The 13,142-nt window shown below is 48.3% G+C and overlaps 1 protein-coding gene across 2 annotated transcripts in view; it reads left to right on the forward strand.

Moving 5' to 3' along the window:
• The window catches only part of Pcsk6 (proprotein convertase subtilisin/kexin type 6), a 197,893-nt gene that overhangs the window by 121,709 nt on the left and 63,042 nt on the right, over nucleotides 1-13,142 (forward strand). For both annotated transcript variants that reach the window (NM_001439914.1, NM_012999.3), the window contains 2 exon segments: nucleotides 698-886; nucleotides 4,265-4,401. In NM_001439914.1, the coding sequence (NP_001426843.1) occupies nucleotides 698-886; nucleotides 4,265-4,401 (326 nt within the window).

Raw genomic sequence — 13,142 nt, forward strand, 5'->3', positions numbered from 1 at the left:
GGTCTGTGTCTGTTTTGTGCTTCCAAAGACTGGTGGGAATGATTTTTGAGTGATTGAAGATGGGCTTGTCGTCAGCTTCCGTCCCAGGTGGCAGAAGAGCCTCTGGGCCCTTATGAAAAGTCACGGAAGTGCCATCGTTCATTTCCTTCATGGGGCAATGGGTTGGCAGTGTTCCAGCAGGATGACCGAAGGCAGACCAACTGCAGCAAATTCATCCACAGCAGATCGGTCCCTCGAGTGCAGGTTAACCCAACGAGACATGGCCTAGAGACTGAAGCTGTGTGACGTTGCCTTCCTTCTCCCAGATGGATGACATAATCCTTGTAAGCTTTCCCACCAGTGCCTTGTGCTGGCTGGTCAGCATTCACAATGCTGTCTCTAAGGCTAAAGTTCTTGAGAAAGTGAGCCGGCCACAATGCTATATAAAGACAGGTAGTTCCTGGGCTCCAAAGGGAAGGCCCCCAGGTACATTGGCCCCAAGTGTGCATAAAGAGACATTTAAAAAAAATTCTAGAACCATAAAGATTTCCCAGCAGTGGTCAGAATGGGGCACCTAAGAGACCACTGTGGCTCCCTAGGGCCTCCCAGAAGCCAGAGGCCACATCAGGTAAAGGACAGACTGCAGCATTGAAGCCATAACCTCCCTGTGTGAGATTAAGACTTGGGTGTCCGCACTGTGCTTGTTTTCCCTCCCCAGGAGCATCCCCGTAGTGCAGGTGCTGCGGACCACAGCCCTGACCAATGCCTGTGCAGACCACTCTGACCAGCGTGTGGTGTACCTGGAGCATGTGGTAGTCCGAATCTCTATCTCACATCCACGACGGGGTGACCTCCAGATCCACCTGATTTCTCCCTCTGGAACCAAGTCTCAACTTTTGGCAAAGAGGTAAGGCTACTCTCCCCAGTGTTTCCTCATGAAGGCCCTATTTCCTCTGAATCCTGGTAAGATCCCCTGCACAGGGAAGTGGGGGTTCTTTCTGGGTATATACGGGCAGGACCCACAACTCCAAAGGGCAGGCCAGGGCCTTTGAAACACACCTATGAAACTTTAATCTTCAAGAAGAAGTAATGGGAGTTTGTGCTTGTTAGTGGGGTGGAGTTCGCGTTCCATCCCCATTGCTCTTAGAAGGGCAGTGAAGGTTGTGACCATCCTATTCCGTTGTCACTTAAGCTGAGGTACCCCAATGTTTGTTTTTCTTTGGGACACTTCTCCCCATTCAGTTCTAGGCTGCTCTTGAGGGCCAGGTGTGGCTGGTGAGGTACAGGAAACGTTCGTTCCAGGCTGTTCTCCAAAGCCCTCCCCACAGTGGCTTAAGCTGAGATTTGGGACTGTGGGAGCTTCCTCAGCTTCCTGCAGGGCTTGTGAATGGCAAGTGCTTGGACTTAAATGGCTTTCAGGTAAGTAGAGCAGAGACATTTGAGGGAACCAGAAGGAACCCAGGGAGAGTTAGGCTATATATTGCCTCCTTCCAGCCAAGAAGCAGAGTGAAAAGTTTCACAGACAACTCAGTATTTTCCAGAATTTGCATGTGTCCCTCAGCCCTTGAGGAAGCACCTGGGACTAGGTGTACCCTGTCTGTTGTAGCCCTTCTCCTGGGATGTCGGAAGCCTGGGAGACAAGGTATGTAGGAAATGTTCTCACAAGGTCAGACAGGATCCGCCATTTTTCTTAACCATGCTGATGGCTCCTACTGGGTAAGGCAGAGCTGTCAGAGAGCAATGAAATGTTGTCAGTGTCCTTGTCCCAAGAAGATGGGATCTGGGCTGTGCCTTCCAACCCTCTATGTGGCCTCCAGGATCAGCAGCCCTCAGATGGGCAGCAAGCAGCAGACGACGGGGCTGACATCAGCTTTGTCCTTCAAGTCAACCATAGAGCAATCGTAGTATGTGGGTTCCAGGTCTCCCTACCAGCTCCCTCCTTCCTAGCAGAAGACCAACACGGAGGCATCTCCTGAAGGCCACATCAGCCATGCTCAGCCACACTCAGTCTTGTTCAACCTCCACATGGGAGGAGGCCCCAAGGGGCATCTGCATTTTGAGGGAACCAGCCAGCAAGCTGAAGCTCAATGACGTTTTGCTTCCGCATTAAAAAAAAAAATGTCTAAAAGATCTACATTCCTAGCATTTGTTGAAAACATGGAAGTTCACCCTCCCTGGGTCCACTTTTCTAGCCTGGCTAGAGCCACGGAGAGGGCAAGCTTGTCCCCGGGTATTTGTTCTGCCTGCTTCATGCTAGGGCCTGACTTGAGGATTAGACTTTCTGACCTCCACAGAGGCAGAGCTTGCCAGAGAGGACCTGGTGAAGCTATTCAAAGTCATAAGGAGGCTTAGTGGCTGGGGGCGGGGGCAGTATAGACAGAGTGATCCAGGGGATACCAGCCTGTGCTTTAGCCTGGAGAGGCAAGCTTTTATCCCAGCCTCTGCATATCCCATACAGGCTCCTTCTGGGACCTAGGCACTCGGCCTCTCTTTATTCCTTATCTGGATATGTCATTCCACTCATCCACAAACTTTAAGAATATTATAAGAATCAAATATAATAATATTGATTAATATGCTTGGCCACTGCTCATGTCCTGCTGAAATCGGCCCAGCCCTCTGGACTGTAAGAACCTTTCAGCACTTAACATGCTCACTGCCCGCTCTGATTTCCTTCCCTCCAATCTGTCATTCATCCTTCCGTCTCAGTCTAGGTGCTTGAGCTCCCTGCGACCCAGAGTGGCCCTGTGGGTTAGGAATGCTGGCCCTGTGGGTCTGTTAGGAATGCCACGGTTGCTAGCAGTGCCTGCTTGAAAGCACAGCCCGGGGGCCACCTGGCAGTCACTCCAGACTTGGGAATTTGGTGTTTTGCCAAGAGTCTGATATCAAGTCATGATATCAAGATTGTGGTTTGGGGATCTGTTACCGTCTACTTCACTCCACATCTTCCTGGGCTCCACTGGCATTTCAACCTGCCAGTGTTCACACTGAGAGCTGCCATTCCTAAGGGCCCTGGCATCTACAAGGCTGTCCTTGTTTTAGCTCCAGTGTGTCAGGTTCTACTCAGCTTTGTGTGTAAGTCAACCTTGACCTTGGCAGTTTCTTAGCGATATTCCCCTGGAGAGAAAGTTTGCTTGAACAACAACACATCATTTCCAGTGTCCAGGGAGCCCCCAAACCAGAGCGGAATAGAACTTCCATATTTGAACTCCTGATGACCAGTGTAAGAGTCCAGTCCTGAATGCAAGTTCTTATCCCCAAATAGAAATGCCTAATTTAAGAGGGCTGGGGACGCAGCCCAGTAGTAGGGTGTTTGCCTAGCATGCATAAGGTCTGGGGTTCACTCCCTCAACGCTGCCAGAAAGGAAGAAGAAATCAGTAGCAGCTCCTTTCTGTTTCTCTTTGAACTATGAAAAATGGAGCCTGAAGGTCCAGGGGTTTGTGGAGACAGCTGAGGGAAGACCTTTGTCTTAGTTAGGGTTTCTAACGCTGTGAAACACCATGTTCAAAAAGCAACGTGTTTATTTGGCTTACACTTCCATATTGCTATTCATCAGAGGAAGTCAGGGCAGGAACTGGAAGAGGGCACAATCTGGAGGCGGGAGCTGATGCAGAAGCCATAAAGAGGTGCCACTTACTGATTTGTTCCTCATGGCTTGCTCAGCCTGCTTTCTTATAGAGCCCAGGACCTCCAGTTTATGAATGGCACCACCCACAATGGGCTGGGCCCTTCCTTATTGATCACTAACTGAGAAAATGCCTTACAGTTGAATTTCATGGGTGCATTTCCTCAACTGAGGCTCCTTTCTCTCTGATGACTTGTTTGTGCCAAACTGACAAAGGAAACCAGCCAATACAACCTTCTAGTCTGGAAGGGAAAGGGAGGCTCATCAAATCTCCAAAGAGTGGGGGAGCTGCCCCTGAATGTGTTCAGAAAATGTCCTGTCGCTTCCCCAGGCCTCTCTCAGGGAAGCACATGGACCAGTCCAGTCTGTTATTGGGGACTGGAGTTGGCCCTGCCTTCCAGATGCTAGGGTGGTTCTATGAACTAATGGAGATGGGACTCAGCTGTAAGAGTTCGGAAAGCAAACAGCAAGACAGCCGTGTGGCAAGGGCACTTGCCTACAAGCCTGCCCGAACTCCTTGGGGCCCGAATGGTAGAAGGAGAGAACCGACCTGTACCCCGGTGGGTAGGTCAGAGTCCTCTTTGAGGTGCTCCGCCCCACCCCTGGCCTGGCTCCCCAGGCTGGGCCTTCGCTTTCTAACCCAGCATTTCCAATTGCAGATTGCTGGATTTTTCCAATGAGGGGTTCACGAACTGGGAGTTCATGACTGTCCACTGCTGGGGAGAAAAGGCTGAAGGTGAATGGACCCTGGAAGTCCAGGATATACCATCGCAGGTCCGCAACCCAGAGAAACAAGGTCAGTGGCCCTCGGCATCTCACAACCTTTTTGTGTCAATGCTTTGTTAAGAGGCAATGCTGCTGGTCAGTCTTTGTCTTGTGGGGATAAAATTCACCACCATAAACCCTTTCAAGGTCACAAACTTTTGTATATTCATGATGGCGTACAGCCATCCTATCTATCTCCAGAACACCTCAGTCCTTTGGAGGCAAATGCTGCCATCCCGTCCTCCACTCCACCCCCTGCCTTCCACCAGTTTACCTCCCGTTCCTGCATTTTTATATTCTGGGCATTTTCTGTAAATACAGGCATGCTATGGGGGTTCTTTCATTCAGCGTTATTTTCAAGGTCAGAGTATGGCATAGTACACATCAGAGGACACTGCTTTCTTGACCAAATAATACTCCACTGGACAAGCATGCTACTCAGTCATTGGCTGACGGAAACACAAATTATTTCCACAGTTGTTCCTGTCTGAGTTAGGCTTTCGAGAACACCAGTGTACATGGGCATGGGTTTCATTTCTCCAAGTTTTATACCTCGGACTGGAATTGCTGGCTCAGACCCTTTGCACAGCTCTGCGTTTGCCAGTGTCAGGGGTGTGGGGCGTCCCCCCTAGCACTTGTTATTCACTTTTCTTTGCGCTAAAATGCATCCCATGGGTATATCGTGGTATCTGTGGTTTGGATTTGCGATTCCCCGATGACTAAGGGAGTTAAATAGCTTTTCATGTTCTTCTTGTTACTTTGTGTATATCCTTCGGGGAGATGTTTGTTGGAGTACTTGCCTTTTTATTTAAATTGGTTTCCTTGCTTTTGTAAGAGTTTTTATCGCATACATGATTTGAAAATAGTTTTCTCTTCCTGTGGGTTGTGCTCAGGTGAGTACACAGAACTTTGTGATGAGGCCCAGTTATCTTGTTTCTCTGGGGTTTTGGTTTTTTTTTTTGTGAGGGTTTTTGGTATCATTTTTTTTTAAATGACTAACTCTCCTAGCTTGCTTTCCGTTGCTGTGGTAAACACCATGTATGATCAAACGCAGCTTAGAGAAAGAAAGGGTTTATTTGGCTTACAGAGCCCATCATCGAGGGAGGCCTGGGCAGAACTCAAGGCAGGAAGAGGCAGGAACGAAAAGAGAAGCCATGGAGGAGGGCTGCTTACTGGCTTGTTCCTGATGGCTTCCTCAGTTACCTTTCTTATACAGCTCAGGGCCATGGGCCCACCAAGGACAGGACAGTCTGTACAGGGCTGGGCCCACTCATATCAATTAACAGTCAAGAAAACTCTCCACATGATACCCACAGGCCAGTCTCATGGGAGGCTATTACTCCACTGAGGCTCGCTCTTCCTGGATAACTCTCCTTATCAAGTTGAAACCAGTACTCTAGCATAGTGCATGGCGGTTTGAATGTGATTGGTCCCCTTAGATCCTTAGGGAGGGGCATTATTAGTAGGTGTGCCCTTGTTTAGAGTAGGTGTGGCCTTGCTGGACAACTGTGTCACTTTGATAGTAGGCTTTGAGGTCTCACGTGCTCAAGCAATGCCCACTGTGGTACACAGTCTCCTTCTGCTGCCTGTGGATCAAGATGTAGAACTCTCAGCGACCTCTCCAGAACCATGCTTACCTTCATACCACCATGCTTCCTGCCATGACAATAACGGACCAAACCTCTGAAACTCTAAGCCAGTCCCGGTTAAATGTTCTCCTTCATAAGAGTTGCCTTGGTCATGGCGTCTCTTCACAGCCATAAAGCCCTAAGGCACAGTGTCACAGAAATGTGTTCCTATGTTCTCTTTAATTTAGATACTGGAATCATTTTAGCTAATTGTGGCAGTTTGATTGAGAATGCCCCCTGTAAGTTCATGTGTTTAAATACCTGGGCCCTGGCTGGTGGAACTATTTGAAAAGGATTCTGAGGTGTGACCTTGTTGTAAGAAGGTGTGTCATGGGGCGGGGGCCTCGAGGTTTCAAAAGCCCATACCATTCTCAGCTAACTTTCACTCTGCTTTATGCCTGTGAATCAGGATGTAAGCTCTCTGTGGCTGTTCCAGCATCATGCCTGCCTGCCTGCCTGCTGTCATACTCCCCACCATGATGGTCTAACCTTCTGAAACTGTAACACCCCCCCATATTTAAATGTTTTCCTTTATAAGCTGCCTTGGTCAGGGCGTCTTATCATAGCAATAAGCTATAACTAATATACTAATATATGTCTTGAGAAGAGGAGCCAAATTCATTCTTCTGCACAAAGGCTATTTCTTTTTCCAAGTACCATTTATTGAAGGCAATATTCTTTCTCCATCACGTGACCCAGGCACTGCTGTCAGAACCCACTGGTGACAGGTACAAGGATTTAGTTCTGGGCTCTCAATTCTGTTGTATGGCACGGCTTTATAAATCCCATCTTCCAACTTTGTTAATTTTTAAAATTTTGGCTATTTTGAATTTCTTGTAAATTTATGTGGCTTTCAGGGTGACCCTGTGAAGTTCTTTCTTTTTTAACTCTCAGAGCAGTTAAATCATTTGGAGGCATATGGCCATCTGAACAGTAACTCTCCTAGCCCATCGACATGGCTACGTTCCGTTTTGTTGGCTTTATTTCTCTGCTCAGCAAGGCTTTGCATTCGGTTTTCAGTATGCTGGCCTTGTGCTTCTGCCTTGCCAACACTTATTACTTACTAATATTTTGTTCTGTCGATTTTCTTATTTAAATTTAAAGTTTTACTTTACATCTATGGGTGTTTAGCGTGTGCCACACTTGCATGCTTGGTGGCTGTAGAGGCCAAAAGAAGGCATCAGAGTCCCTGAAACTGCAGTTACAGATGGTCGTAAGCCACTGTGTGGGTGATAGGGATTGAACCTAGGTCCTCTGGACGAGCAGCTAGTGATCCGAACCACCGTATTCTCTCTCTCTCCAGACCTTGTCTGTCTGTCTATCTTCCTTCCTTTCTCTCTTTCTTTCTTCCTCTCTCTCTTTCTTTCTTTTCTTTGTTAAGATTTACTCCTATTTATGCATATGTGCATATGAATTTATGTCTAATGTGAGTTTTTTGCCATGTGTACTGAGGTACCCACCGAGGCCAGAAGAGGGTGTCAGATCCTCTGGATCAGGAGTTGCAGGCCTCTGTAAGCACCTGGCATGGATGCTAAGAGCTGAGCATCTTTGAAAAAGCAGCAAGTGCTTTTAATTACTGGGCTTTCCTTCTGGCCCCTAGAATTTTTTTCTTAATATTTGTTTTGGATGGTTTATATATCTCTGATTATTTTTATACCTTTCTGTAACTCCCTCTAGTAAATAATTTATCTGACAAATATTTATTGAGTAACTACTATGGACCAGATATTGATCTAGGCAATGGAGTTAGACCAAGAAAGGAAGCTAGGGTAATCATCACATCTCGTAGTTACCCACAGAGGCCAGTAAACTTCCCCAGATTCAGAGACTAGGCTGGGGTCCTTCTTAGTGCCGTGTGGAACAGCTCCTCCTCCCCTGAGGTTTGCTTTCACTGTTGTTAAGGTACACTGCTGTCTTCTTCCTATGAAGAAACATACCTTCTGTCTTAGTTTTGGTTTCATGGCTGTGAAGAGACTCCCCCGGCCAAGGTAATTCTTATAAAGGCAAACATTTAATTGGGACTGGCTTACAGTCTCAGAGGTTCAGTCCATCATCATGATGGTGGGAAGCATGGCTGTGGTGGGCAGGCAAACAAGGTGCTAGAGGAGCCGAGAGTGCTGCACCTTTATCTGAAGGCAGCCAGGAGGAGACTGAACTCTACACTGGGTGGAGCTGGAGCACTAAGAGTTCTTAAAGGCCACCTACACCATGATATACTTCCTCCAACAAGGCCATACCACCTAATAGTGCCACTTCCCTTGGGCCAAGCTTATTCAAATAACCACACCTTACCTCAGTCGGCTTATGAATGTCTAGTGCCCTCTTGCCTCAATTCACTTCCAGTTCTTAGAGAGTAGATTTTCTAGGGTGTTGTATTGTTATTTTATGAGAGTGGGGACAGTGGTTTGTTTTATACAAAAGGCTTGCTTTAAATGAACAAGTCATCTATAAGAATTCTCTCAAATTCACCTCCTGACTTTAACTATTATAAGAAAATATTGATAAATTCTAAAAATATGAAAGCATAAAATTTTAATGATTTTCCCATTTTCATAGCAGAGGCTCTTAAATTGTTTCTTTTATAACCCCCAATGTTTATGGACGTAGCATTAAAACCTGAGGTGGCTTTTCCATGCCAGCCACCTGGTCAAGCATACATCACTCTGGGTACCTCAGTTCCCGGCCCTGTACCAGCCACTCGCCTGTGAGGCTGGCGCTATAAGCAGAAGCACATGGAGGCCGATGGCATCTCTCTTCACCTCGCTGGGCCACAGTCACTGCTCTGTGTCATGGCAGTGATCTGGGGCAGATAAGAAGGCCTTTGCTGGCCCCTGTGGCACTGTCTCCTAAGTTAATGTTTCTGGCTCTGTCCTCATTTTCAAAACGAGTCTGGGCTTCTGTAACAGGGCGCCCACTGTCTTAGTTAAGTTTCTATCGCTGTGATAAAAACCCGTAATCAAAAGCATGAGAGGGAAAGGGCTTATTTCATCTTAGAGTTTCAGATCACACTCCGTCACTGAGGGAAGTAAGGCCAGGAGCTGAAGGCAGGAGCTAATGCAGAGCCGTCTGTGGAGGAGCCCTGCTCACTGGCTGTTCTCCATGGCTCACCCACCCTGCTTTCTTATATAACACAGAACCACCTGCCCAGGGATGGCCTCGCCCACAGCGAGCTGTTTCCTCCCAGATCTATGTCAATCAAGGAAATGCACTACAGACCTACCTACAGGCAAAGTGAGAGGCATTTTCTTAACTGAGGTTTCCCCGATATGTCTAGGTTTGTGTCAGGTTGACATAAGAACTGCACAGCCATCCTCAGCCACGAGGTCACCCACCCTCTGTAGTGATCACATGGTTCAGTGGTTAGAATCCTTGGGCAAAGCACTAGCCTCCCTGGGCTTCAGTTTCCTCCTTTAGAAAGTGGGGTGACAGAGACTGAGGAGAAGCATGCGGAACCCTAGCACCCACATCAAAGCCAAGCACTGTGACACACATCCATGATCCCATTGTTGGGGAGACTTAACAGGAAGGCCTGTGAGGCTTGCTGGCCAGCCATCCTGGCTGACTTGGTGAGCTCTGGGTTCAGTGAGAGGCCCTAGCCGAAAATATAGTGATCCTGGAAGACACCCACCATTAATCTCCGGCCTTTGAACACAGACATATCCCCACTTGTAACCGTGTATACATACCACACACATATAAGAAAGAAAAAGGAAATAGGATGATGATGATGTCCACGAGGTTGTTGTACGGTGACGTCCATCAATATAAACAGGATGCTAAGAGCAGGGCTAGGCTCATGTCTTCTGGAAGGCTGCTGTGAAGCCCTACCTCAGAGGCTCAGGGGCAACTCCTGTGAGTCTCTCTCGATGCTCCCTCTCCTTCACATCCTCCAGCACGCTACCAAGTTCCCCGATGGTCAATTCTGCCCAGGGACTTCATCTAGTGCCTCTCAGCTCCGTTCCAGCTGCCCAAGCCCGACTCCCCCAGCCCCTCCGAATCCCGGGCTCTGCAGTAGCATCTGGAGTAATTGGGCCCTGTGCTCCAAGCATCTCAGACAAAACTCCTAAGCAGCTGCTTCTTGTATCCCCCAGAGCATCAGCAACTTCTCTATCAGCACGCTTATTCTGCCCAAGCCCCAGAATTCACCTTTGTTTTTTTTTTCTATCCTCTCTCATCTGCTATCAAAGCAGTAATTCTCAACCTGTGGATCACAGCCCCTTTAATGGGGGCCTGAACTACCTGCCCTTTTACAGGAGTTGTCTAAGACCATCAGACAACACAGATATTTATAGTTCAATCCATAACAGTAGCAACATTACAGTTATGAAGTAGGAACAGAAATAATACAGTACGAGGAACTGCATTAAAGGGCCCCAGCATCAGGAAGGTTGAGAACCACAGATCTACAAGCATCCGCGTAACCCCTTCCCACCCAGCTCGTGCACGCTCGCCTCCCTTGGACCTTCCCCTGCGTGTAGTCGCGGCACAGCCACTTACACAGAAGTGATGGAGACCTTGCAGATCACACTCCTGCTGACTCCCATCTCTTGGCCTTCAACAGCTCTCAGAGCAATACCCGAACTCCCAGCCTGCAGCCCTTCTCTGCCCTTTCTGTTTCCTCTGACCTCTTTGCTATCCCCTGACTTGATTGGTCCAGCCCACCACAGGCTCATGGGATGCTTGATCCACTCAGAGCTGCCTATAGCTGCAGCTCAGACATAGCCTCCTGCAGAGCTCTCATCATGGTCCTGTCCAGTGCTCCCAGGAAAGCAGGTTGAGGACAAAAATCAGGAGGACTAAAAGTCCACTCAGATTCTTACACACACCAGCCAAGAGACCACATTTGATATTTTTTTTTTAGTACTGACAGACACGTACAAAATGAAATGCCTTTATATAATATACAGATAATCAAATTTCAAAAGTGGACACCGGCCTTTCAGTTTACTAGAAGAAAGCCAGAGCGAAGGAAAACTGACCAGTGTGGGAAACAAACTGCAGGCCGATTTGAATGGGTGAGGGAAAAAAAAACCCTCAGACATTACTGAGCAAACTCCGTCAGGTTGTCTGGAGAACCATGCTCCCTCTGAGAGCACAACCTCTTTCCTACACACGCAGTACACAGACACTGGGAGAGAATGGTGGTCAGAGCAGACCTGAGCTCATTTCCTGAGGGCGCCCAGCCATTGAGCAGGATCTCCACGCAGGAGGCTGCTGTCCATTAGAGTAGAGAGTTCAGAGGAGACAAATGGATGGGGGAGATGACTTTGGCCATTGTGAATTGCTTGTAGGAGCACTTGGGGACAGGTTTTTATATGAATGTGTATTTTTACTTCTCTTCATTAGAAACCAGGGAGTAGAGTTGATAAGTCATAGGTAACTGAATTGAATATGTCAAGGGCTAGCCAAACTGTTCACTCTGACTGAACCCACTTCACACACCACCAGCAATGCATAAGAATCAAGGCAGGGCAGGGTAGCTATGGAAAGCCTCGTGAAAGAGATGTTTGAGTAGTTGAAGAAGATGAGGGAGTGAGCTGCGTAAACAGTCTTAGGGAAAAGACATGACAGGCAAAGGTGTTGTCAAATGCAAAGGCCCTGGGGCATTTGCCAGGGCATCCCCAGCCCCATACAGCATACAACAGAGAGGGTGTAAAGCTGCAGAATGGACATAGAGCAAGTCTGAACTGCTATATAGGCCGGTACTGACCTCAGTGGGAAGCCACAGTTGTTTTAAATCAAAAGAGCTCAGATCTGAACCTCTATATTAATAGGCTGTCAGCTCAGTTTGAATAAACTGAAAAGGGACTAGGAGAGAAACAAGAAAAGGGAGTTCAGTTAGGAGGTCACTGCCATAGGAGGTGACAGTAACTCAGACCCAGCAGTAGCCCTGGAGGTTAGCAAAGCAATCTGATTTGGACAGGTGAGGGATTTGCCGATCAGAGGGGAAAGTGGAGTGATGATTATTGGTTTTGTCCTGCTTTGAAAAGGAGTGGTATTGTCAGTTCCTAAAGCTGGAACCGGGTAGAGGAACAGGTGTTTCAGAGGTCAAGGGCTCCTTTGGGGTGGGTCAAGTTGTAGACACCCATAAGTCCAGGTAGAGATGCAGACCTGCAGGGCAGGGCAGGGCAGGGCATGCTGGAGGTTGCACATTCCCTGTAAAGCATGTCAGCTCTCTAGGGTTTACACAACAAGCATTAACATACTTTGGAAGTGGGTACTGTGCTGAGTGGGCACTAGTGTGCTGTAGGCTTCAGTGTTCTGATGGCACAGGTACACAACACAGGTAGCAGTCACATGCCATCAACCAACACTTCCCTGTCAATGCTGCCTGCAGGCTGAACCCTGCTGTGCCCCTGTCCCCTGGGCTGGGTACACCATAGATGCTGGCAGTTTAATCAGTACAGACAGTTAAAGCTGTCCACAATCACAATGTGGCCAGATGCCCTGCAAGCTACGGAGAACATGGGATTTGTTGGCATAAACAGTCCCCAGGATGGCCCCAAGTTCTGTCTTGAAGTGAGCTGGTCTCAAAGCTTAGGCATGGCTAGCTTCCAGGCCTTTGCACGTAGATTGCATGGGAGCAGAGTAAAAGCTCATGAGTGCTTCTAGCACTGTCCTGTGATTTGCTAGAACGTGGCAGGTGGTAACGCATCCGTTGTCACAGAGCACCTGAATGCCCCTGTAGCAGCTTCTGGTTTGGGTTTTGCTCTGCACAGGTTTTCCAGCTGCTCAGTGTGGTCTTTGCTGGAGAAGACAAGTGCTGGCAAGGGAGGCCTGCAAGCACTTCCTTCTGGGCTTTCTTGAGTCACTCAGTAGGTCCTGTCACCAGCCAGCCCTCCATCCAGCTCTAGTCAGCCTCTAGTCTAGTGTCTCCTCATCTCTCCACAGGACAAAACCAATAATGGATTGCAATGGTAGCTGAGCCTCCCTGAAGTCCCATTGGCCTTGCTGCACTCACCTGCTCAAGGGAGGCCCTCTGAACTGAGTGCTATAGCCTTCCGGGGTGCATGGTGGGTCAGGCAAAAGCCTGGGACAGAGGGACTCTGATAGAAGCAAGGTGAACCTCTCCTTGGCTGGCATGGGTGCCAGACACATCTGAAATCCATCTAGGATAAGTCCCCTTCCGCTGCCAAATGAGGAC

Source organism: Rattus norvegicus, chromosome 1, assembly GCF_021556685.1.
Source record: "Rattus norvegicus strain SHRSP/BbbUtx chromosome 1, alternate assembly SHRSP_T2T, whole genome shotgun sequence".
Taxonomy (NCBI): Eukaryota; Metazoa; Chordata; class Mammalia; order Rodentia; family Muridae; genus Rattus; species Rattus norvegicus.